Consider the following 26,422-nt stretch of genomic DNA (forward strand, 5'->3'; position numbering starts at 1 on the left):
TAATGCTTTCTGTTTATAAAACAAAACATAGTTAAACCTAACAGAACCAATACAGTCAGTTCTTGTAATGCTACTGCCTGCATTTTCATTTTCAGCAGAGATTTATCTTCAGTCATTATAGAGGAAAAAGTGTAAGACTAATCAAGCTAGAAGACAAAGATTACTGAAACAACTGCATTACAAACAATGAACTTTCTTACTTTCTAAACATCTGTATATGGCAATCATTAACATGTATCAATAATAGTAAGGTCTTAATTTTAAAATCTCTAATTGTTTATAAAATACAACAATACTGAGATAAACTTCAATAGACCAATTCAGCTTTAGTTACAGTAAAAAACAAAGTAACTGCTGTAGTCAAAGGAATTGCAATGTTAAAAAACCTACAGAAATGAAATGAAAATCTTTCTCTAAGCAATACACATTAGTTTTCAACATTTTCCACAATTGTGCTCTTTCTTTGTCAAAGCTATTTCATAATGTATAGGGACACAGGGAATGCAAATCCCCAAAAAAAAAAAAAAAAAAAAAAAAAAGACAAACACAGAAATGAGGAATTTGACACAGAGATCAATTTTGTTTTTCCACATGTCCACATGCAGGTGATTACGGGGCTCTCTGACTAACAACCCATTGAAGGCAGACATGCAAAGCATGCAGGCAGGATGTATGGATCAGAACGTGCACTTTTCCTCTGCAGGGGAACCATGGAGATGACAGCACAGAAGAGAAAAGGCACTTACAGTTGTTCTAGAGAGGCAAGTCCTTTAAATGCTTGCCTGTCAATTGACTGGATTTCATTCTTGTACAAATAGCTGAAACAAGAAACAATCAGTAATATTAGTACACAAACAAGAGCTACATGAAGGTGGAAAAGAAGAATTAAGTTGACACATGAAGACAGTTTTTCCACTACATATTAGGAAAAAAAATACAAAACAAAAACTAAACACATACACATAAAAATACTTTGTCCTTGAGAATTCATCCCAAATGTTTGCCAGGAAAAACAAAAGTCTGGGGCCTTGTAGGCTGTCACCCACATGGTCTTTGGCTTCCCAGTTCTCACTGTTATTACTTACTGCTTCTTTGCCCCTCAGTTTCTTGGTAGGCTTGCCAAAAGTCAAAATAAATTAAATTTAATGGGGCAGAATTGCATCAGGCTGCCTTTTCCAAAACACACCAGGGTTGCCACTGGCCTCTTGTTTTCTTTAAAACATTTCATATGAGTACTGGTACAAATATTCATGTTATGATGGAATTTGTCTTTTGACTCAATTTAGAGAACAGTGAGAATTTCGATAACTCCATCTGTGTCACCTTTTGAATAATTACAAAAGAAAAAAGTACAATTCAGAAGATTGCTATTGCATCAATAAAACAGGATTGCATATTTGTTTTATCATTTATAAAAGATGGACTTTAGGTTGCCATTGATAATATAAACAGAATAAACATATGCAGAGTACCAGTATGTTCACAAGTGATATCCATAATTTTTCCACAGAAAAAGTCCACTGGTTCTGGATGGATCAGTGTATGTGCTGAAGTTCATTAAGCTTTTAACATTAAGGACAGATGGTTTAGCGAATATGTTTGAGAAAAATCACACAGTTTAGCTGATAACTTCAGTTTCTGCATGGGGAGTTTCTGCCACTCTCTTTTTGTGTTAGGTTAAGAACAGGTTCTCAGTAAGAACTTCCTCACAATTCAAACAAATGGTTTGAAATTGAGTTAATCAGGCATGGATGTCTATGAAAAAGGGATGACGAGACTTGGTACCACAAATGGCTTTATTAGCTTTATTAGTAGTGTGTTTGGCTTTTCTATTGTTTGGCTTTTGGTTACTTACTAGAAACACCGAAAACTTCTTTGGAACTAGATGATCTTTAAGGTCCCTTCCAACTCAGGCCATTCTATGATTAAAGCAACAGATAAAATACTTGCCCTGCTGGAGCTGGTGACAGCTTTTACACCGACTTGAAGGCCAAAACTTTACAATAGTCCTTAACAAGAAATAAAGTTGTAGGCATCTGATGGTACCTCAAGACAACTTTGGGGGATGATATAGTGTCTTTCCCTTGAGTCTTAAGTTTTCCACTTGACAAGGTCTGAACACAATAATAAATCAATAGTCCTCAAGAATTCAAGAGTTCTCCATTACCATAGACATGCACCTTAACAAAAAAAGTACAGCTCCTCCAATGACAGAATAACTATCAAGCAAAAAATTGTGAGGTTTTAAAAATGTCCAAAATTCAGAACAAATTAAACCAGAAAAAATAATACCATCAACTGAAACGCCTATAAAAAATAAAAAATAATTTGAAAAGAAAGAGAATAAGTGTATCAGGCTTATTTTGGATGTGGGATTAGTTTTTCTTCTATTTGGGAAAAAAAAAAAAAAAAAACGCAGAGAAACTAAACCAAAAATCTTTCATAACCTTTCATTCAAATGTGTGTTTAGACTAGTGTGAGATTTACCAACTCATCTGAGTGTCAGTAATATTGCATAGTCATTATGATTTTGTATCTGTTTAATTTTCCTGTCTATTCAATATTAAATTCCTACCTTTTTCTCCAGTGAGTATTTTAAATACACAATTTCTTCTCACCGATTAGAAAATTTCAATGACTGAACAGCCGAAGTGCTATTTACCGTTCATAATACACTCTGTCTAGCAGTTTGGAAATTCCTTATTCCTCTGAGTCCTAAACTTCTGATCAGAAACAGGAACAAGACTTATTTTAGATGCCTTGACATCTTAAGGCATCTTGACATTTGCATTTTGCATTTGAATTTGACAAATTTTATTCAAGAAATAGAATGAAACTGAATCCCTCCCCCCCCCCAAAACAAAACAAAACAAAACAAAACAAAACAAAAAAAACTTTTATTAGAATCACTGCTGCAATTTTTATTTATTTTTCTGGAGACCAAGTAAGGCAGAGTGAAGAATAAGGGGCAGTTAGTGAAAGACTGAGAAAATGGCTTTGCAGTTTTTCAGACATTTAGCACCACAGTGTTGGGAACTTTTTTGTCCACATTTGGAGCTCTTACCAAGCCCTAGTGGTGGGACTTTATTCAGGATTCAGCTTTAAACTACATTTTTTTTCCATGTTGATCAGAAAACCCTCAAATTCAGGACGGTCAACTGACCTCAGTCCAGCATGTTCCCCAACCACAGAGAAACCTCAGCAACACCAAGGCTACAAAAAAGTATCTATGTCCTGTGACATACAATAACCACACTTTGATTTAGTTGTGTATATGTTTCCCTGAAAGTATTAACAGAAAGACAAAAAATAGACTAACCTAATGAGGAAATGAGGAGAGAGGTGGCAGAAAACAAAATGCAACTCAAAAAATATTTGTCTTTCTAAAATGCTGCTTTGTCTAAGCAGGAAACTTTGCAAACATTGCACTAATTTTAATTCAAAAATAAAATAAAATAAAATGTATTATTATTATTTTTTTATCACACTAGCAGAAAAGTGATCTAAAGTAATATTAGGCACAAAGTCATTTATTATTTGATTTACCTAAAAGATTGACTAATACAACTAAATCATTGGAGTTCTTTAGAGGATGAACAAACAGTGAATTAAGATGACAAGGGAATATCTTCTATATGGATATTAAATTATTTTCTGGCAATTACTAGTATTTTCAGAAGGGTTCACAAAAAAATAGCTCTTTACAGAAATTCAAACAAGGCTGATAGTGGCTAATTACTGGTCATAGACTTGGGAAATGAACAAACAAATAGGTAATCAGTTATCAAAAAAATAGAAAAAAAAATAGTGCTTTTGTTTGTTTGTTTAAATCTGTTAGATTTATGAGAAAAAAATATTTTTTATGGACTATCTAAAAAGTCATGTCAGCATGAAATGCAGAGAAATGAGATCACAAATAACAGGAGGTGTTGAAGAGAAAAAGTACACGACCGTGACAGCAAAAATGGCAGAAGGCACAGAAGCACATGTGACGTAGTGTGATTTTGGGAAGGGTGAGGTAAGCGAATCTGCAGTTTGGCAATCCTACAATGGATCTTCTATTTTGCACTATTGCTTCATTCACCAAACGCAAAACAAATCTCACTGCATGTTCCCTCTTGGTATTTCCAAAACTGATATGTTCCCATGCAGTCTCAACTCCCATTTACTATTTGCATAGTGCAACTTTGTCATGTCTGATTTCTGACCTTTTCATTTTTTATTAAATGAACATGCCTCAACATTGTTGCCAAAATAGTTTTTATTCTCCATTTTTATTTTTGAAACTGTCCCCCATGATATCCTTATCTCTAAATTGGAGAGACATGGACTTGACAGATGGACCACTACGTGGGTAAGAAATTGGCTGGATGGTCAAGTCAAAGAGTTGTGGTCAACAGCTTAGTGTCCAGGTGGAGATCAGTGAGGAGTGGTGTTCCTCGGGGGTTAGTACTGGAACAGATGCTGTTTAACATATTTGTCAGTGACATTGACAGTGAAATTGAGTGCACCCTCAGCAAGTTTACTGATGACACCAAACTGTCAACGTGCTGGAGGGAAGGGATGACATCCAGAGGGACCTGGACAGGCTTGAGAGGTGGGCCTGTGCAAACTTCATGAGGTTCAACAAGGCCAAGTGCAAGGTCCTGCATCTGGACTGGGGAAATCCCAAGCACAAATACAACTTGAGAATGGACTGAGAACAGCCCGGATGAGAAGGACCTGGGGATGTTGACTGATGAGAAGCTCAACATGAGCCAGCAGCGTGTGCTTGCAGCCCAGAAATCCAAGTGTATCCTGGGCTACATCAAAAGAACTGTGGCCAGCAGGGTGAGAGAGGTGATTCCCCCCCCCACACTCTGCTCTTGGAGTCCTGCACCCAGCTCTGGGACCTCCAGCATAAGAAGGACAAGGAAGTATTGGGAGTCTGGAGAAGGGCCACAAAGATGATTAGACAGCTGGAGAACCTCTCCTATGAAGAAGGGCTGAGGGAGTTGGGGTTTTTCAGGGGAAGGGAAGGCTTGGGGGAGGCCTTATAGTGGCCTTCCAGTACTTAAGTGAGGCCTACAGGAAAGCTGGGGAGGGGCTCTTTTTCAGGGATTGTAGTGATAGGACAAGGGGTAATGGTTCTAAACTAAAAGAGGGTAGTTTTAGATTAGATAATTAGGAAGAAATCCTTTACTGTGAGGGTGGTGAGACACTGGAACAGGTTGCCCAGAGGAGCTGTGGATGCCCCATCCCTGGAAGTGTTCAAGGCCAGGTTGGATAGGGCTTTGAGCAGCCTGGTCTAGTGTTCAAGGTGTCTATGCCCATAGCAGAGGGTTGGAACCAAGTGATCTTTAAGGTCCTTTCCAACTCAAACCATTCTATGATTCTATGATTTCTATCACTTCCTTCACACTAGCTTCTAGTTTACTGCTCAGTAAAATACATTCTCTTTACCTGAAAAGTTCTTTGTAATTGCTAACCTATATTTTACATTTTTCCATATCTCCTCCCCAAATCATTTCCTTTTTTTGTCTTAACCTCACTCTTACCACTACTGATTGCAGATCTTCTAACATCTCATACGTCAAAAGCATATTCCTTCAATTCCCAATTGTCCCCTGTCTTGGAGAATAAGCTGTTGACTTTCAGGATCATGAAGGATCTTACACAGTTTCCATAAACCTGCCTATAGCTATGTTAAAAGGCTGGGTAATTTTTCTTTCTCCTCTTCCAATAATAACTAACTCAGTTAACTGAATAAGCATAAAGTTGTTCAGTAAACTGAACAAGTCAGAGGAAGTCAATTAAATATATTCAGTGTACCGTATACATCATGGAACAACATGCTTGTATATGTAGCAGCAACAAATTACAAACATTACCAATTGTTTTGCTCATATTAATACAACTTTATAGAAGTTTATTTTATACAGTAGTGTTTACATTGTCCTTTGCAGAAGGGGGAATGAAACATTATACAGAATTACTAAAGTGCAGAAAAAAACTATATTATGGATGAGGTCCAAGCTAATAATGCTTTTTTCATTCTTTCTAAGGAACCAGATTGCCAATACTAAGGTAAATGAAATAAGAATGGCAGAAAGGCAGAAACAAACCTCTTGGTTTCATAGCAAAACAAGGATAATGACATATATTACTTTCCAACTTCGTGTATATGGATTCAGACAAATTATTACCACAAACAGCACAGCAAGATCATGAAAAACTTAGGCTTATAGAACTTCAGAACATGTTTATATAACTGTAAAAAATTCAAGTACATCAAGAAAAAGAAAGCAAATAATCCTAAAAAAATAAGCATCCAAAATCGTATGTAAATAGTTTTGTTTTTATAATTTAAAGACCAACTTTTACAATTTTTTCTTCAGACAGATAATTCTGAAAATAGGCACACCTCATAAAGCTATAAGCTCAGTTTTAGAAATGAATAGTACAAAAAAGCAGTTGACAATTCTGAGGCTTATTTGAGATTTCCTTGGAAAAGTTTTGTCTGAAAGCTAAAACTGATCTGCAGTAAACACACAGGAATGGGCCCTGATGTCTCTTATAGATTGGCTTACTAAATTTTTATTATATATGCTGTATTATGTTTTATACTTGCATATTTTATATAGCAGTATATATTTGCAACTATTTTATACATACTTATATAAATGTATGTAAGTGTTAATAAATATATTTCACTAAATCAAAACCATTGAGAAATGACAGACTTTTTAGAGCCTGTGAAGCCCAAATTTTCAAAACCATCTGCCACCCAGTACTTCAGTTCTCATAAAGACACATGTAACACCATGGGCTAATAATATCATTTTATGAAATAGAAGAATACAAGTTGTGTTCTTATACAAATATTCATAGGATCATGCTACCCAAACCCACAATTATTCTGGATGATTTGGCTACATAATATTAGATTCCAAACAATATTATAACTTTGTGGAAATAATATAGTCTCTCCCCCTAATTTCTACTTCAGTTGATTGTATTGGGAAAAAGTCTGTTTTGTTTCCTTTGTTCCATAGAATACACTTAGCATGTGCTTACTCAACTGAACTTTTCACAGCTAAACTGTATTCATTTCGTACATTTGAGCCTTCTGTGCTGATATCTGTTCAGTACCAGCACTTTTATAATGCTACAGCTGTACAGTCCATTTATATCACAGCCAACAAAATAGGCAAAAACATACTCTTAAAGTCTATTTTTTAAAAATGGGCAATGATTTAAAGAAGAGCTCACTGTAATTCAGTGAACTACCACATTTAACTTTGTTTTCAAATCTTACAGTGAAGAGGAAGAGAAGAAATCTTCCTCTTAGCAATGTAGGTATCATTTAATACACAGTATTATAAGTATATGAAATCAAGCATATTATAATATAGTTAACTCTTTTCAGTCTTTTATTAAACTGAATGGAGAGCATAGTTCAGTTTTATCTCAGATTTACTACAGCTTTGCAAAAACAAGCATGTGAAAATAATGAACTAGTTTGAACAGATTATTCTAATAATTAGAACAGCTACTTCTGCATAGCTGCTGGCTATGGAAAGAAACCTAGACATCCTGAATTAGGAGACTTTAAGTACTCCACTACTAGATAATTTGTATCTCAACTTACAAAGCACCAGATTCACCACACAAACATGTCTTGTAAAAATAACGGATCATCATGAACTTTAGTAATTTATTAGGGATGCTCTGTTCAATATCCTCTTTCCTCCATTTCTATGGAGAGTACACAGCTTTATTGCTGCAAGACAACACATATAAAAATGAGACCAGGAAATCTGGGGTGCTCTTTGCTTATCTGGATAATTAATACACTTGATAAGTCTGTTAAAATCATTTATTTATTTAATATTTTATTCTCAAAATAAACAGGTTGCCTGAAGACATAAACCTTGTGGTCAATCATATAGGTAGTTTTTCATTTTGTTTGACTTTTCTCTTATTTCTAAGTTACATATAGTTAATAGCAACTAGTAAGTCTTTCAAAATCTACTGCATACAAACAGATGTTGAAGTCTAGAAAATTTCAAATCACCTACTTACAGAAATGGGTTCACAGTTGTCCCTGCCCCATAAATTAATTTCACTAATTTTCAAAGCAGTTTATCACCTTAGATAGTAAATCAGATTAAAACTCAATATCAGATTAAAACGCTTCCCAATAAAGAAGTTCAGTTATGTATTGATACAAAAAAGTGATATTCATTTAACTTACAGATATTTCAGATTTTCAAGGTCTCCAAATGCCCCACTAGGTATTCTTTTAATTTGATTGTTGTTTAGAAGCCTATGAAAAGAAATAAAGAAAAAAATATTTTAGCATACAAGAACAGTATGAAAAAATGTGTAATGGTGTAAATGTAGCATGAAAACGTAAAAGAAATAACAAAACAAAAGACTTTTTTGCTAACAGTAACTGCTAGAAGAAAAACTGCTAAGTGTTTACAAATCCTCAGTCACTGCCTTGCAAGAGAAAAGTCTGGACAAAATAAAGAAAAAAAATCTAAAAACTGAAAAAACATTCCTTAGATGAAGGAAAATAAAATCCTGGTGCCACAATTACACAGAGGGCTGAATTTGATAAAATTGACATTATCAAAGAATTGTCATTAGCAGGTGCATTTAAGTGACTTTCCCTGAATATTTCTTACTATTCTTCTATGTACTAAGGTCTTCACATCACACACGAACACAACTGTCTGCATTCACAAATGTGCAATCACCTATCAGAAACATGCTTGCAGCCATTTCAAAAGTGATGTTTGAAGGAAATACAAAGGAAATACTAAGTAAAAAAAAAAAACTATAATGCCCATATAGTGTTATGGATGTGTAAAAAATGTTACAAAACATGGTCTTCTCTTTACATACATACACAGTAACTGAGATCTCAAAAGGAAGCTCAGTAGGAATAAAACTTTCCAAATTCTGCCATCCTGGCTGGTATTAGAATAAGAAAGTTCAAAACATTAGAAACAGAGCTTATCAAATATTTTTTAACTGCAACACATTTGAACACCTGAACCTTTGAACAGCTTTGTTGTGACTACATATTACATCATATGTGATATTACAACTAAAATATTTATGACAATTTAGAAACAATGATATAGTAAAGTTGTGTGGTGTTTTTTTTTTTTTTTTGTATTTGCAATTAAAGAATGTTTTAATGTTAATAAAATATTAGGATGCAAATACTTTCCTTTTTTATTTTAACAGACATATGCCTGGTGTTGCTTTCAAATACTTTGGACTTAAACGTTATTTCCCTCACCTGTGTAAATACTACAGCTGAAATTTGTTAGACTACTTACCTGTGAAATGTGAGTAAATTTGGCACAGTATCAAGTTAACCATATTAAATCAAAAGGGAAAAGGGCCTTAGGGTTGAAAAATAACTTACAGTGTGTTCAAGTTTTTAAGCCGTCTAAATTCTCCAGGCTGGATTTCTTTAATCCTATTAAATCTTAGATCTCTGTAGAATAAAGAAAAAAAAAATCATGTTATTTAGAGTAAAGCAAACAAACAAAAATGATGTATTTTTTCATAAGAAAAACTGAACTAAGCACAAGGCTTTGGGGACCACTGTGACCAGTCTCCATCCATAAACCTTAAATATGGATAAAGGCAGAAGCAAAACAATTCTAGTTTGACAGTGTTTAGCAGAGGATTCACCAAATACAGCCTCAGCAGTCAATGCTTAAGGCTGCATCTAGGCTATTCATGAAGGATATTCTCTTCCACAATGAAGCATCTTGTAATGGGATGTTGGCTTTTATTTCACTCAGTGGAATTGTCTTCATATTCTGAAAGCTGCTTGTAAATAACAGAGTAAAACTCTAGAAAGAAAAAAAAAAAAAAGATAAGGAAAAGGAAAAGGAAAAGGAAAAGGAAAAGGAAAAGAAAAAGAAAAAGAAAAAGAAAAAGAAAAAGAAAAAGAAAAAGAAAAAGAAAAAGAAAAAGAAAAAGAAAAAGAAAAAGAAAAAGAAAAAGAAAAAGAAAAAAAACAGCTTTCAAGACTTCTAAGCTACTCCACTCTTCTGTTCTGGATAAGGAGGCATAGGTGCCTTCTGTTGGCCTGCAAACCTGTAAATCCAGTTGCTTGAATTTGTTTTCTTATTTAATTATACTTTCTTATTTAATTAAATTAATTAATTAATTTAATTAATTAAAATAATTTAATTAATTAATTAATTAAAGTTATTTAATTATAACTTTTAATATGTCTTCAACACCTTCAGCTTCCAGCTATGAGAATTTAGCTTATAGCTTAATGAGAGTTTCTCCAAGAAGCAAACTCCAATTTTTCAAGTGAGATGCTGAAGAGAAAGCAGTGACATGGAGCTCAGAAACAGATTCAATCAACTCATTTTGATGATCAACAGACCCATGCAAAAGAAAAAGAAAAAGAAAACCAGGAAATAATTTTCTGCCTGATTAGCAAATTGGATTGGCTTCCTGGAAGGTCACAAAAGTGAGAGAGGGACTGCAAGGAAAGAAGAGGACCTGATCTGGTCTGCCATCTTCCCTAGCACCTGATGATGGATGTGCATAAAGAAGGACCATGTCATCTCTGGCAAGCAAACAGAAGGGAAGCAAATTGAAGTATGTAAAATCTGAAAGATCACAACCATCATGCTTATTGCACTGTTATTTTTAGAACATTACCAATTGCTTCAGATAAAAAATATAAAGAATACTCCCCTTTTTTGTTCTCTAAATTGTTATAATTATGCTTCATGAGCTATTTCTTGTACAAAGAGAACAAAAAAAGCAAATTCATGACCACTGTAGATTTCTCAAGAACTGTTTTTTTCAAACTGTCTTAATTTCCATATCTAACAGGATAATAAACCATGAACAAGGAAATAAGAGTATACATTATGCACGTTAGTTTGGGGTTTTGATACAGGCCATTTATATAAACAAACCAGATAAATATGGCTTGGAGGAAATTTCTATAAAACAAGTGTAAAACAAAATTGGCAGGAAATAAGATAGAGAATAAGATTAGTTACTGAACAGAAAAGCCGTATCAAGTAGGACTAGGCAGAAGTCTGACATAAGGTATTAAATATTTCAAGACAATGATGGTAGAAGGAAAAAGTAAGGTTAAAAGTAAGGTTCATACAGATGCTGACAAGTTTGGAGTGACTAAAAATATTTTGGAGGATGTTTGAGATGAGAAACAAGCCTGAAGTTATAAATCCCTGAGAAGTGGAAATAATTAACTGAACAGCAGTGAGACAGGGAACTACCAGAGAGCCACTAGATTTTCAAGTCAATAAAGGCTTGCGTAAACAACAACAACCAGCCTCAACCAGCAATGCTGTACCAGAGTGGAAAAAAAAGCATGTACAACACAAAACAGGAGCATTGTTTCTCAGGCCTGAAGTATCATCCTCCCATAGGTCATGTTCAAGATCAGCTCTGAAAACTGCTTTTCAGGCGACAGGAGCAAAAAGCAAGGGACCTGATCCCTCGGATGGCAGAAATAAAGGCTGTGTTAGACACCTGAATAACAATTTGGTAGCCTAAGCAAGACCATTATGATACAGATCTCCAGAACAAGTATATTTTGTGTTGCTGAAATCATGTGGTTAATCTGCAGGATGAGGTTCTTTGCCCCTTTTTTTCTGCCCAACCATGTTGCCTACTTTCCTGTTACTCCCCAAAGCTTGTTCCCTGTCCATTTGCTTCTCTTTCACCTTTATGGGTTTTCCTCATTTTGTCTTTACAAACCAACTGAATCCCTTCTGTATGCTCAGCATTCCTGACATCCAAATCCTGCTACCTGCCAGATAGCAATGGATAGTGGAAGCCTGAGGCAGTCCACCTCAGTTTTTGACTATCTTTTTTTTTTTCCCTTCCTCATCAGTTACCAATTATTACTGAAAGGAAAACAATAAATGAAACTGTCAATAAAAATAATGCACTTATGGTGACAGCATGGGATTTTAGAATACTATAATATTTTTTGAATAAATATCTAAAACTGTTATATATTCATTTCTTGTACATAGAGGATATGAACAAATTTAGTATACCTGCCTCCTAATTCAAGTTATTGCCTTTATTACATATTTACAGTGAAAATATTTATTCTTTTAAATCATACCTAGACAACACAGAAATACTTTTAGGGAAAAGGAGGCTACTGCAACTTTCTTATATTGAATTATCTGGGCTTCTGTTCCAGTACCTAAGCATCTTCCTTCAGAGCAATTCTGCCTGACCTCCCTAAATGCTTTCCTAATATTGTTATTTCTTTGCTCTCATTTACAAACAGTGTCAACTATGCATCGTAAACCAACAACTCCCAGGATTACTTTCCTGGCCCTGTGTCATCTGCTCCGTGCTAAGTCATGGAGCACGAGCAGGAAATGATCGGGCAAGCGTGAGGTTGCGGGGGCCAAGAACGTGCCAGGGAGCACGCTGACAATTTAGCACTTGGACACCCTTGGAGGCGCGCTCCAGTGCCTGCAAGCAGTCTGGGTCCCACAGCTTGCAGATGCCAAGCAGCACGCAGCAAAGGGAGAGCAACAAGCAGCTGCTTAGCAGGCTTCCTTTGCCCGTGTTTTAATGCAGATCTCTAAGATCTAGTTGTATAGCATGTAAACAAATGCAAAATGAAATAATAGCTCTAAATAAAAAGTTGGTTTCATATGACACAAAATGGTGAATGCTGTATATCTAACTTCAAAATTTGCTGAACTATCTGAAATGATGCCTCAGGTTTGCACTTTCTTTGTGTTATGTTAAATTTTAACACCAAGTATTTTTCTTTTTTGTGTGACAGAGAGCTTGTATTAGTAAGCAAATGAGTTGGGCTGCAGATACGTTTTGTCTGGATGAAAATAAACTCTAATAAATTCCTTATTTGAAGGAAACTATTTTTAACAACAGTAGACTAATAATATTTCCAAATTAGTGATCAAAAATAACTTTTAACAGTATTTTTATATAATTAAACAAGATGAAAACTTCTAAATATATAAAGAATATTATGCAGCTCCTACTGTCATACATAAACTAGTTTTCCCATGGCAGCTCTTAGCACTCCACAATAAATTTAAGTTTGCCCTGGCAGTACACAGTAATGAAAACTGAGCTCTCTGTTAACACATTCTAATGAGCAAGACAACATTGAGGCATGTAAATGCATTGCAAGTTTATAAAAAGTATTTTATAGAATACATCAATATATACTGAAATGCATTAATGACTATTTGGAGCATGAAAATCACACAATCGAATATACAGTGAACTATACAGCTTTGGAATATACTCAACTTAAAAATCAAGCAACTTACAAGAAAAGCCAATTTAAAAAGTTTGTTATTATACTCTGAAATACAGGAATCCCTCCCTACAAAAGAAGTGCTTTTATTCAGAACAAACTTTATTTTTAAATAACTTTTTATTTATTTTTTTTTTAAACACAAAATCTACACTGTTTTTGTTTATCCTTTTCTAATTATTGCAAAACAACGTCCTAAGAAGAGAGTTAAGGCTCTACATTTCATTAGTTTTATAAAAGAAGAGACTTGGTGTACTTCAATAATCCTACTACAGATTCTTTTTGGTATATATTTGACTTTTAAAGGTGCTGTTTTATCCTCAAACTAAAACAACAACAACAACAAAAAGAACTGTTCTAAATAAAACTGGCTAGGCTGTCAACATGTCACATACTCCCATCATACACCTCAAAATGTGGTAGCCCGGGCATCCAGTTGCGTATATCCAATGTCAAAACAAGTCCCCCCCCTCCAGTTGCTGGTGGTAAGCTATTTGCTGCCAGGTAATAAGCACTCACTAAGCAGCAGCTCATACAAAAGTGGTGTCCCCAAATGGGGCAAACAGGCTAATTCCTCATTAAGTGCAGAGGAGAGCACCAGGACTTCTCCTCCTGCTCCACCCCTGCCATGACCTTCTCATCTCAGCCTACAGACTAGCTACCCTGGCACTTCACTTTCCACAAGGGATTTCCTTAAAATCCCTTAACAGCTTTATACAGAGTATATTGGAAAAGACTTTTTATGTTTTTCAGTTTTAATTCATGTCAGAAATAAAGTGATCATGATGCAAAACCATATTAAGATCTTTAATAAGAAAGGAAAAGTAAAAAATAACCTGTTAAACTATTGTTTCATTCATAGATCTCTCTCTCAATATATATACAAACATAGTTGGCCGATTTTTATCCAACTTATGGATATATAAACAATGTATCATGTGATGATTTACTTTAAAACATATCTTGTGGCATAGTGTATGTATGCAATCCACCATCAGGGCATTAGCAAAGAACTCTACATCTCACATTCACATCTGAGAGAAATGGTGAGATTAGAAAGATTTCAAATCTTGTATCACAACTACAGGCATTCTTTCCATTGTTATAGGTTATACACAACTTTTATATACAGTGTTCTATGAATTAATTACATTGCACTTAAACCTCAATACAAAAGCCTTAGAACATTATCATTAAATAAAATATTTCATAACAGCAAAGACAGCTGAAAACATTCAGAACTTTGGTAGTGCATCTTCAAGGGTGCAAGATGGAAACCAAAGCAAAAATTAAACTGAAGGCTCATTGCTAGATATAACAGTAAGACTTACAAAACATAACATAAATAAATATAGATTCCAATTTTAATAACTGGAATCACCAATATACCTCTCAATCAATGATGTCTTCAGAATATTAGACTAATGGAAGTGATAAAACTGAGTTTACTTTGGTCACTTTTTGTTCTACTGTTACAGAGTGCTTGACAGTACTTCTCTATATTTAAGTGGAAACTTTTAGACATGATATGTAATTTCACCATCTGTTTACAGCTCTCCTGAATTTGGTAAAGATGAATGTAAACCTAAACTACAAGCCCTGCTTCCCCTGCAGATGAGAGGATATTTTTTGAATAATACATTTATTTGTTATTGTTTAGTGTTGTGGCTAACCAAGCATGGCTTGTACTAGCTTCAAATAATTCTGTGACATGAGACACTTCCTTTTTTAATACTTTTTGGTACACCTGCTGTTCCACATCACCTATACTACCAACCTGTAGAAGATTCCTTTAATCATTTGGAATCTACCAGCATTTTTCATAATTTTTTCTTGTCCAAAAATGAAAAAATATTACTTTACTTTAAGAAACACTGCATAGCAATTGGATTAAGTGAAACAAACAAACAATCAAAAACATAAGTTCCAAACAAACGTAGAACTACTAGGTTTCTGCAAGAACAGCTGCTGTTTGAAACGTGATGATGACACATTAATGACTTCTATTATCTTCATTAGAAACCAAACCAAACCAAACAAAACAACAACAAAACACTGAAATGAAATTAAATCTTGAATCTTCATTAGCAGTGAAGGTAAGTACCTCATCACATACATCATTTCACAGATTAGATGGTATTTTAGCATTGATTTAGGATATGAAAGTTTTTAAATTCAAATCCCTGCCAGGTATTTTCCTGAGATATTTTCCTGAAATATGAGATATTTCCTCAGTTCAAGAGAAACAGAATCACCACAGCAGCAAAATGGAAATATCTAGAAAAATCCTACTCTCCTAAATATCTTAAAACCTGGAAGCTCTCAAATGCAAAGTTTAGACCATAAAAGTACAAGCCCTATACCAAAACCCCACCCAGAGTGAAAATCTCCAGTGAAAATCATTTAAAGCTAAAGGGTTTGTAAACTGCATACTAATATAATGTTTATCACTTAAATCTGAGAAATTAAAAGGAGGTGGTGGCTTTGGTTTGATAAGAATCAACAGGAATAATGCAAAATGATTTCAAACGATGGTGTCCTTGTTACTATAATCTCTCTGAAACTCAGAGATATAAAAAGTCTGAAAGAGATCTAGGTGTGAAAGCCCATGTATTCACTTGCTCATCTGTTAAGGGTAGCTAAACAGCACCAATAATAAAAGCCAAAACAGACAAATAATAAAAGCCAAAACAGAAAAATAATAATTCCATCAGCTGCATAATATACACTGAATCAAGAAAAAAAGTGCAAACCAGTTATTTTCTTTCTCCTTTACTGAAAGAGGAAACAATTTAATAAATGAAATAAATATTAAATTGTTATATCTATTTGGTTTGATAGGTTAAATTAATAATTTTATTTAAAGAGTGACTATTGCATTGATCATTTGTTTACCTCCCTTTAGATGTTTTGAAAAGGTAGGAATTGTCATAAGGGGATCATGTCACCAGTGGCAAATTCAAAAGAATGTTTCAAGAGAAACATTATTTTTTTTTCTAATAGTTGAAGATTAGTTACAACCCAGCAGAAATAACCTATACCATAAATGCCAAACTACTATGTTTCTCAACACAGAACAAAAGAATTGCAAATGCCAGCAAGACTACATTGCTTATGTCTACTTTATTCTTATTCTTTTTTTATTCAAGGTCATCCCAGCAGGAAATGAAAAACAGCCATCAGCATAGTAAAAACATTCAAACAGAGCAGAGCATGAAAATTGCACAAAAGAGGTTATATAATCAAGTCAGAGCAGTAACTGGATGATGTCAATGGCACTTTAATGCTGCTTTAACTACTGCCCTGTAAAAAAATGTGTCACTTTGTTGAACAAACAAAGAGAAGTCCTCCACTTTAAAAAAATAAAACCCAAACCCACTTTCAGCTATAGCACTACTTATATTAATCCTCCCTATGAGCAACATGCCATTTTCTAGAATACCAGAAGAACCAAGACTTTTTTTTTTTTTTTGCCTGGTTTTAAGATTTGACCTTAGTGATTCTTTTAGAAACAAAATTATATTGTTCTCCTTTTCTTGGCAATCCCTTTTCTGGATGAATTCTACCCCAGTCTAATTACTACATATAGTACATGATTTTCTCTAATTTGCATTGGGAGATTTTATTATCTGTACATCACCATTCAGCACATTAGATAAAGCCACTGAACTTTTATATGGAAAAGTAAAACATAATTCTTGCATGGTAAGTATCTATTACAGTCAATATTATTTATTTATTTATATTTATTATATCAATTATATTTATTTATATTTATTTTAGTATACCATAATTCTAGTAAGAAAAGTGAATGGCTGGATCATAAATATGTTGAAATTTGTAGAATTGGACAGAGAAGATTTGGCAGTACTCACCTTGATAATAAAACCATGCTTACAAAATATTTTTTAAAAATCTGGATGATATTATTATTATTTAAATAATGCCTGATTGGGTCAAATATGTAAGATTTGTTGAAAGGGACTTTCAATTTATAAGTCTTAAAAAATATCAGGTGCAGTTTTGGTGAATGTAAAGCTTATGATCTCCAAGCCTTCTCTAAGAGCTGAGGATTTGTTTTAACTAACAATTATTTTGCCATTAGAGTTGAAAGGAAAACATTTAAATGTGAACTCAGTGAAACGCAATGCAGTATTGTCTTACTAAGTCTGTAGATCCCTTTGCTGCCTTTGTTGCCAATTTTTCCAACCAGCTATGCAGTACCATTAATAAGACTCAAGTGGGATTTGCTGGTTCAAAGTTTTAGGCACATAGGCTTAACTGACATGAATTACATGTGGAAATTTTACTTGGTGTGATCTTTGTCTTATCTACTTTCAGAGTTTTCCAAAATCCATCTGCTGCAGAAACACTGTATTTTGAATGTATGTTTTATTTTGTAATTGTTTCTAATTCTCATGCTATATTTAAGGAAAAAGAGAGAGACATAAAGAGTGTGAGAGATTTAGGGGTATGGCTAGAGGTAATGTTATTTGTGCATCCTGAAAAAATAACAAGGCAAAATCTAATTTTAGTGCTCTCAGGGGTCACTGTTTCTAAAACCAAACAATTAAAAAGGTTATTGATACTACAGTCATGACTCACAGCTGATTATTTTTGACACAAATATCCTCAGGAAAGGGCTATTTTCTTGCCCTGTGCTTATGCCATGCCCAATAAAATTGGCCAGAATATCTGTGCATGATGCTGCATTAAAATAAACACTAGATGGATAAGGTCTTGGATCAAGTGAAGAATGAACTGATGGTTGGCAGAATCAGTATTGCAAAGAAATATTGATACATTGAAAAAAAATTAGAGAATTAGATAGAGAGCTTTTCAGTTTCTTTCTCAATATTTACCCTGTTTCAAATGTACTTCTCAATTAAAAAAGGAAAAAAGTTTCTTTTCTACAGTACACTACAGAAGGCAACAAAGAGGGAAGTGTATGGCATAGCAGGAATCACTGACACAAGTGCTGCAATATAGTTTTGTAGTTAATAGTCATCTAAGTTATTACAGTGAAAAATCCACAAAAATAGTGCTTTTATGTTATGATAATATATGAGCATTAGTTCTGATATCTACCATTGTGCAAAATAATGTTTTTGCACTTTTCTTCCTCGCAAAGATGCTTAAGTTGAAATTCTTCATCTATGAAATACTGGTATTCTCAGAGGAAAGAACTGAAAGCCAAAAAGAAGCATTATCATCCTCTGAGTTCCCACACAGGACATGTCCCAGAACAGTAGAGAAGTTCCTGTCTTAAGACAATTATTTCTGATAGCGCTGAACTACGCCTTTGAGAAAAATATAAAATTGTGATTCAAAAAGACTATGAATCAAGTGAGAACCTAAAGTAAGTCATTCTGGTAGTTAACTTTGTTCACTGTTAAAAATGGGACAATCTGACCTTCCTTCCAGCTTGAATGGGTTTATCTTCAGATTCCATTCACTCAAATTAAAAAGCTGTAAGTGAAATACAGCATTGATTATTTTTTCTTAAAGTACATCCAAAGGAGTTAAGGAATGAAGTTCATGCGTCATATTTTTTTCAGTAATTCATAAAGACTAACAAAGATAAATTAATTTTAAAAATATATATCCTAAAACACCAAAAAGGTTGAGCCGGAAAATACACTTCCAATCCTTTGTAACAAGGGTTTTTCTGATTTTGCGCTGTGGGGGATTAATTCTTTCTTTCCCGTCAGGAAAACGGATGCAGATGCATTACAAGCTACTGCATGTTCATAGTCACAGAAGAAAACACGCACTGCTACACAAGTTACCTCAGTTTCACCCAAGCGCCAGAAGTCTGATCCCTCCCTAAGCCTCCTTGTAGCTCTGCCATTTCAGTCTCCCTTACAAGGGTACTCAGGCCATGGATGGAGGGCAATCAGCTCCAAGTGTCAGCAGATCTTACGGCTGAAAATGTGGACGTAAGTGAGAGCTGAGAGATGTAATGAATGGCAGGTAAACTAAAAAATATGAGCACAAAGTGTCATTTTTCCTGTCAGTGCATTTTCTGCACTTGTCTTTCATCAGGGAAGGCAGTTTCACTGATGCAGTCCTGTGATCTTGCATTATAGTCATTACACCAGCAAATAATGTTCCGTATCTACAATGCCAATGACTTTCCTAAAGAATGTCTATTTTGCCTCCTTCAATTCAAAGTCTTTTAATACAAGATCCATATCAAGCCAAAGGATGGGGAAAACTGAAGGGATCACTGCAACTAAATCTAACATCTAAATCTAACTCAAAAGGCTTCATTCATCATAAATCCATGCATCACTCTCCCTCCCTAAAAGGCAGATTTTATCAGAACATATTTCCAACTGTTAAGTACTTTCCAGTAATTTCTAACATAGTGATAGTCGTATTGTGTTCAAACAGACTCAGAGGTGTTAGAATTTATCCGGATGCTTGTTGTTATGGAAACAAAAGACATTTTACTATTCCTATGAAAAGCATTAAGATCAGAAAAACAAATGCAGGTATTCTGTCACTTGGCTGCAGCCTGTCTTCCTGGTACCTGACAAAGCGACTGCTCTTCGTTCCACTTAATGGAAAATTGCAGGTCAGCTCACTGAGAAAGCTGCAGCTCTTGGGATTGAATTGTCTGCTTCCTGAGGCTAATGACAGGCTGCCAGAGTAGATAAGTTAGCAACTTTCATGTTCTGCCTCCCACTCCTCCTGCTCCTGGCCAGGCAAACTCTGAGCAAGAACCAGGAGTGTTGAGGCTGTGTTAGGCCTCCTCCCAGTATTTATCTCCTCATTCCTCATCAGTGCAGACAACCTCAGCACAGGAATCTGTGCATTCCTCCCTCTGAGGAGGAGAGAAGTTGTTTTCTGCCTATAAAGAGCACTGGAAAAAGACTTTTAACTGTAAAATACCCAATGGAGCAGTTTTAGGAATGGGAATCTCTAAGAAAATCTAAAAGGATTTTCTTCTTGCTAGGTCCATTCTAACACCTATATCAAAATTCTAATAATAACAACAACGAAAAAAATCTTTAAAAGAATTTTAGAGTCACTTGTCATTTTCCACTACTGCTCATTTCCCACTCATGTTTCCTAATCATCAGGAAACAACCCATGTTACAGAATGTATCAAAAGAATAAATATTAATAAGAAATATTACATTGTATATGTTTTTATCATATTCCACAATTCGTAGTGGAATCAACATACACCTCATTTTACCTCTCAATTCCTGAAAACTGTAGATGTGTCTGAAGTTTCCAAATCAGTGTTACTAGTCTTGTACGTCTTTGTTAGTTTTTCTACATTACAATAGTCTCTCAGGAGATGACATTTGTCTTAAATCATGCACCCTTTCTTGCACTTCTAACATTGCCACTACTAAGTCAACAATTAATTAAAAACATTTTTTCTTCTTTTTTCTTTTATATTTCTGTAATTATTTCTTCACTTTAACAAAGTCCTAAAAATACCAGAAAAAAAAAGTATGAAAGCTAGATAAAAATTGTTTTTACATGTTATTCCTAAGGCAAAAAAGTTAATTTCTGAATATAAGTGAAGGTATCTGATAGAATACACTCTGCTACTGCAGCCTTCACAGTTTAATGCCATTTTAAAGTTGTAGTTCAGTCTGATGTTTCCATTTTGAACATATTTCAACTTGTTTTCATCGCTCCTTACCAGTTACAAACCAACTAAGATAAATATCACTTGGGCCCCAATGCTCTCATTGAGTCTTGAGCTCTCAATGAATCTTACTGGTGTTCAAACAGAAAGAAAAATGCTTTCAACAACGTTCATATGCAACAAAAGAGGAAAAGTCAAAACATTTGATTATTCTTGAAAAAAATAGAATGAAAATAGTAGAAATACAGCTGAAAGGTTAATTTAAACATCAACCTGCATTTTAAAATATGCAGATGTTTTCAAATATCCACATAAAAAATACCGAGCATAATAACTGGGAATAGTATTAATTAAAAATGAATTTAGGAGTCAAAGCTGTAGACATTTCCAAAGCAATAAATTTGCTGTTCCCAGGTGAGGGCAGCAGGCATGAGGAAGTGATGAGTCTCATCAACACAGGATGAGACCTCTTTAGCAAGGAAATCCTCAGCAGTGCCACTTATGATTCCCATCCCTCTCTCTGCCTGAACATGGCTCTCCAAGTTGTTTTCCAAAGCTGGCTTATTTTTAAGGTTTTCCCTGAGGTCAGGACTATTTTGGTGACAAAGAACAGCCTCATGGACCAGTTAACAGCTTCCCTCAGTGGCAGCAGTGGACGATGGAGTTTCTTTCCTCTTGCTCCTTTCCAGGCCACCTCTTCACTGGGGCTATTACCATTGTTCACAGGTATCACAGCACACAAAGATCAGGGAAATGATTCAGAGTGAAGCCACATATGTTTTTCCCTTGTTTATTTTTCAACTAATTCCACAAACCAACTAAGAAGACAAAGGACAGAAATGAGCAACTACTGCTGGCAGCCAGCACCCAAAAGAAACTTAAGAACCTCTCATAGGGTGACTCTGTGGTATTGTTTCTTTTTTTTTTTTTTTTTTTTCTTGTTTTCTTGTTTTTGTTTTGTTTTGTTTTTCAGTTTGGTTTTGTTTTGTTTTTCAGTTTGGTTTTGTTTTGTGTTTAACTGCAAAGAGGTATAATCCCTATTTTATAAGTTAAAAATGATGCGATATTTCCCAAACCAACAAAGAGAAAATTCAAACAAATCACACAGGCACATACCAGTGTTAATAAACTAAATAGACAAGCTTTTTAAATACATCAGACTTACAATTTTCTTTTAGGGGTTGGACTCTATGTTCCTTGTGGGTCCCTTCCAGCTTGGGATATTCTATGATTCTATGATTTTTAATATACAGTATAAATAGCTGTCTCAAAATATATATACATACATATGTTCATGAGTACTATCTGCAGCCAAATATTAAAAAAACTTAGTTTCAGTAACAATATATACTCACAAATTATTCTCAGCTATGAATAATAGGTCTTTAAAGTTACCTTTCAAAATGGTATTTTTACACATTTTGATGTGTAAAAATGTGTATAATTTGCAAGTACTCCATTTGACTAAAAACACTGCCATACTGCTTAGAAAACAATGAAAACATTTTTATTTTTTATTTGCTAGGATTATTTGCCAAAGTTCAAGTTCACCTGAAAAAAATTCCCTGGACCTAAAGTACCTTTGCAGTAAAACTGGTCAGAAGGACAAATATATCCTCTAATCCAGAGGCATACAGATGCCAATTTTAAGGTTGGGATTTCCAAAAGCACTTAGACACCTTAAGTAGAATTTAAAATGCTGAAGAGTCCAAGCCACAAAACCAGCACTTAACGTCTTAAGCACATAAATTTCTACTGGTAAAATTTCCTCAGACATCAGATGCTGTGCTACTACAGCAGTAATGTCGCTGAAATCTCTCCTCCTGAGGCTCTGCCTGCTCATACGCTTGCTCTGGTCTCCAGAGGGACAGATGCTTCCCATGACCAGACATAGGGCTAAAGACAAGCTTGTGCTGAATGGACATTTTATTTCCCAACCACTGAAGCTTTGCTGATTTGCAGTTAAAAACACCGGATTTATGAAGCCAAAGAGACACCAACCGAAACAAGATTTTTTTATATATATATATTTTTTTTTAAACACAAGGAGGCATTCAACAATTTTTTTCAAATCCTGATGCCATTGGAAATTTGTTGCATGTTGTCCTAGACCTTAAAAATAATATAACTTATGGACATCTACCATCATGTTCAATTATCTCCAAGTTCAAAAGTAAAATAAATAAGTTCCATCCAAATCATCTGCTTGTTTTCATAAGATTTTTCATTTGTTTGTTTATACTGTCCAGAAGATTGGCACCTGAAATATGAAATATCCCTGTGAAGAAATCCCTGTGACCTTTTCAAAACAAATTCAGCCTGCAAAAGCCGGTAAGTAAAAATAAGATATTTTCATATTTAAGGAAATTATATTTGTACTGGGTTTACATTGCAAGAGTTTGGTGAGCAGAGCCCAGAAATTGCCCCATGTCAGATCAGAGCCAGCTCCAGCCAGCTCCAAAAGGGACCTGCCACTGGCCGCTGGGCAGAGTTGAGCCAGGGAGCAATGCTGGATGGGCCTCTGGGTGAGCAGAGTTATATATATAATATATATATAATATCACTATAGAATATAATTATAGTGGTAATATAAAGAATATCATTACTGATAGCTATGCCTTCAATCTACATGTAAAACTTGCTTTATCCATACACAGACATCTAATAAGTGAACATTTTACTTGATTTACTTCAGCTAATTCTACCCCTACCTGGGTGCTATTATAATTACTAAAGCTTCAGCTAGACCAAGAAAATTGAATCGGTAAATTAATGACTTGAATCTGGCTGGAGCAAACCACCTGTTCCCATAACCACTCTGCTCTTGCTGCACTTGGAACCCTGTCACAGCTTCTCATTTCTTCCTACCCATTTCTGGCACTTGAAACCAAATGTCTGGGTCTTCTCATATGGAGACTGAAAATGTCACCCAAGTCAAAAACCTCAATTTTATGATTCAGCTTATGTCTTGAAAAAATACTCCTACTTTTCAAGTTTCTCAGAGAAAGTTTATCAAAATGCCATCAAACCAAAACCTCTCTCTTGAACTCAAATTACAGTTGTTATCCCCAATCTGAACAGTGACAACATATCCCCTAAAAAAGGCACCTTGCTCTGATAAGCAGCCTCCCATCAGTGAATAATCACTCTATATGTTTTACATGCACATACCACACCACCACACTACTGCTCCAGCTTTTTGCATTATCTGAGCAGACAGTATAAGGAGATTGACAAAGGTTTTTTTTCGTTTGTTTGTTTGTTTGTTTGTTTTTTGACAGGCTAACTAGAGTTACCTGTGCACTAGACCACACACTGCTCTCTGGTCTTTTTTTCAAAAATACTTTTTTCAAAACTATTTTTGAAAAATGGAGAAAAAATGTTTTCTTACCATTATAAGACATTATAAGACGTTATAAGACATTATAAACTTATAAACATTATAAGACTTTGATTCAGAGACACACTTTAAAGATCAGAATATTGATGACAGGTTTGCTGAATCAGGCATAAAACAGAATCCAACATCAGACAACAAAAGTATGATTTTATATACAAATGGCTGATCAAAATCATGAAGAGACAAAATATTTACCTTCTGTAGAGCACAGTGGACCTTGGACAGAGGCTACAAGCCTTTGAATTTAACTATGTTGAGAAGTCTGAAAACCTGCACAGAATTTCATGTTGCCCTAGCTATGATGCTTATGATAAGCTTATGTTATGATAAGCTGAAGCAAGCACAGATGTACTTATGCTATATTTTATCTCCTATATGGGAAACTGGCAGCCAAATAGCTATTAAAAGGCTACTGAATCCATGAGTCTGGCTAATGCAATGCTGACACTAAGCAGTCATCATCCTGCTTGCCAAAAGCAGTCATTACTCTTGTGTACAAAGTAATATTGTTTTCCTTTTTGAGAGCAGCCAGGCAATGAGCAGAGTGTTGTAATAGGTGATTTAAGGGGAAAGAATGCTTATACAAGAATTTTCAGAAAGATCTGGGGAGTGGTAATTGGAAAGAGAATAAAAGATCTAAAAGTCCAAAGAACAGATCACACCAAAAAAAAGGAAAAAACAAAATAAAACAACAAAAGAAAACACAGAACACTACGGAACACTGTACCAAAGCTTACAGCATTCATTCTACAAGCTTTTACAACGTTCAAGAAGCCATGCCAGGAACTGCACAAACTTTTAAATGCCCCAATCTTTGCTACAAGTGACTCGTACCTGTAAATATACATTAAACAAAAAGAAAGGAAGCTGAGAGCCCACATTGATCTTGTGGTCTTGTATCTTTCTCAAGAGGCTTGACAATCTTTGTAATTTACAATAAATCAAACATTTATTTTTCTTTTAAAAAAAATCACTTGATACACATGAGCAACAGTTATAATTCCATGCCAAAGATACATAAATAAATAAATAATCCCTCAGCCAGATAAGCAAAAGGAAGCAAAAGGAAATATTTGAGTCACTCTGTTCCAGCTCAGCCAGCCCTCATTGTACTATCTCTGTGGATTGCCTTGAAACTCTGCCCATCTTTACAGTAATAAAGCCTGAAAAGTTATTTTTGTTTTGTTTTCATCAAATCCAAAATGGAACAAATGATAACGACAATTTGGCTCAATTGCTTCCATTTTACTGTGCCTATATGCATATACACACACATATATGCTATATGTGTAGCATGTATATGTATAAACATGTACATCACACAAGTTTTTAAAATATTAACTTATTTGTATACATAAAGTTCTCCAGAAAGATAAGCAACTATAAATACTTAGCTTGTGCAATACAACTTTTTAAATGTCACCTTTATAAATTGACCTTTTTTGTAAGGTGAAGTCATAGCCTATGAGGACATAAACACATAGTTTGACTTGCCAGAAAGAGAAGCAGCAAATATCCAGGCCCAGGAAGAGTCAGAAGCCTGGGCATTATTCAGGTATACAAAGCTAAGCATAAGCTCACATTTGCAAGATAAGAGCTAGAGTGTTTTGATCACAAAATACTGTATAAAGTGGGGAATAATACTGTAAACAAACTACAATAATCTTTAAGTCTCAGAAATATGATTCCAACAAGAAGTAACTGAAACAAACACCATTTTGAGAGATGAATCAAGATGAGTGAAAGTTTACAGTTTGTTTTTCCATTGTTCAAAATAAGATTGGGGCTTGAAAATATTATTTTAACATTTTCATTATATCCATTACACAGAGTAAAATTTTCCTGTAAAAGTACATTTTGTAATTCAGAAAACATAAAATTGTGCAATTGTGCACATTACAAACACTATTTCTCTTATTTTGTTATTTTCTGAATAGTTGTTTGTTATTTTTTCATTTCATAATAGCAAGAACAATTTATTTTATTACATTATGGTGTTTCTTTCCACAGCTTCTGTCTTTACCCTGAGCTCTGTTCTCTTCTTTGTCAGCTATACTTTCTGCTTTATTTCTTCTAGACTCCCAATGCT

The 26,422-nt window shown here is 34.6% G+C and overlaps 1 protein-coding gene across 3 annotated transcripts in view; it reads right to left on the reverse strand.

Moving 5' to 3' along the window:
• The window catches only part of PXDN (peroxidasin), an 83,056-nt gene that overhangs the window by 48,134 nt on the left and 8,500 nt on the right, over nt 1-26,422 (reverse strand). For 2 of the 3 annotated variants that reach the window (XM_032184056.1, XM_032184057.1), the window contains exons 2-4: nt 9,425-9,496; nt 8,237-8,308; nt 747-818 (exon numbers count right to left, since the gene is read on the reverse strand). In XM_032184056.1, the coding sequence (XP_032039947.1) occupies nt 747-818; nt 8,237-8,308; nt 9,425-9,496 (216 nt within the window). The remainder of the gene's footprint in view (nt 1-746; nt 819-8,236; nt 8,309-9,424; nt 9,497-26,422) is intronic. The other variant, XM_032184058.1, reaches the window with a different exon arrangement.

The sequence above is a fragment of the Aythya fuligula genome, chromosome 3 (assembly GCF_009819795.1).
Source record: "Aythya fuligula isolate bAytFul2 chromosome 3, bAytFul2.pri, whole genome shotgun sequence".
Taxonomy (NCBI): domain Eukaryota; kingdom Metazoa; phylum Chordata; class Aves; order Anseriformes; family Anatidae; genus Aythya; species Aythya fuligula.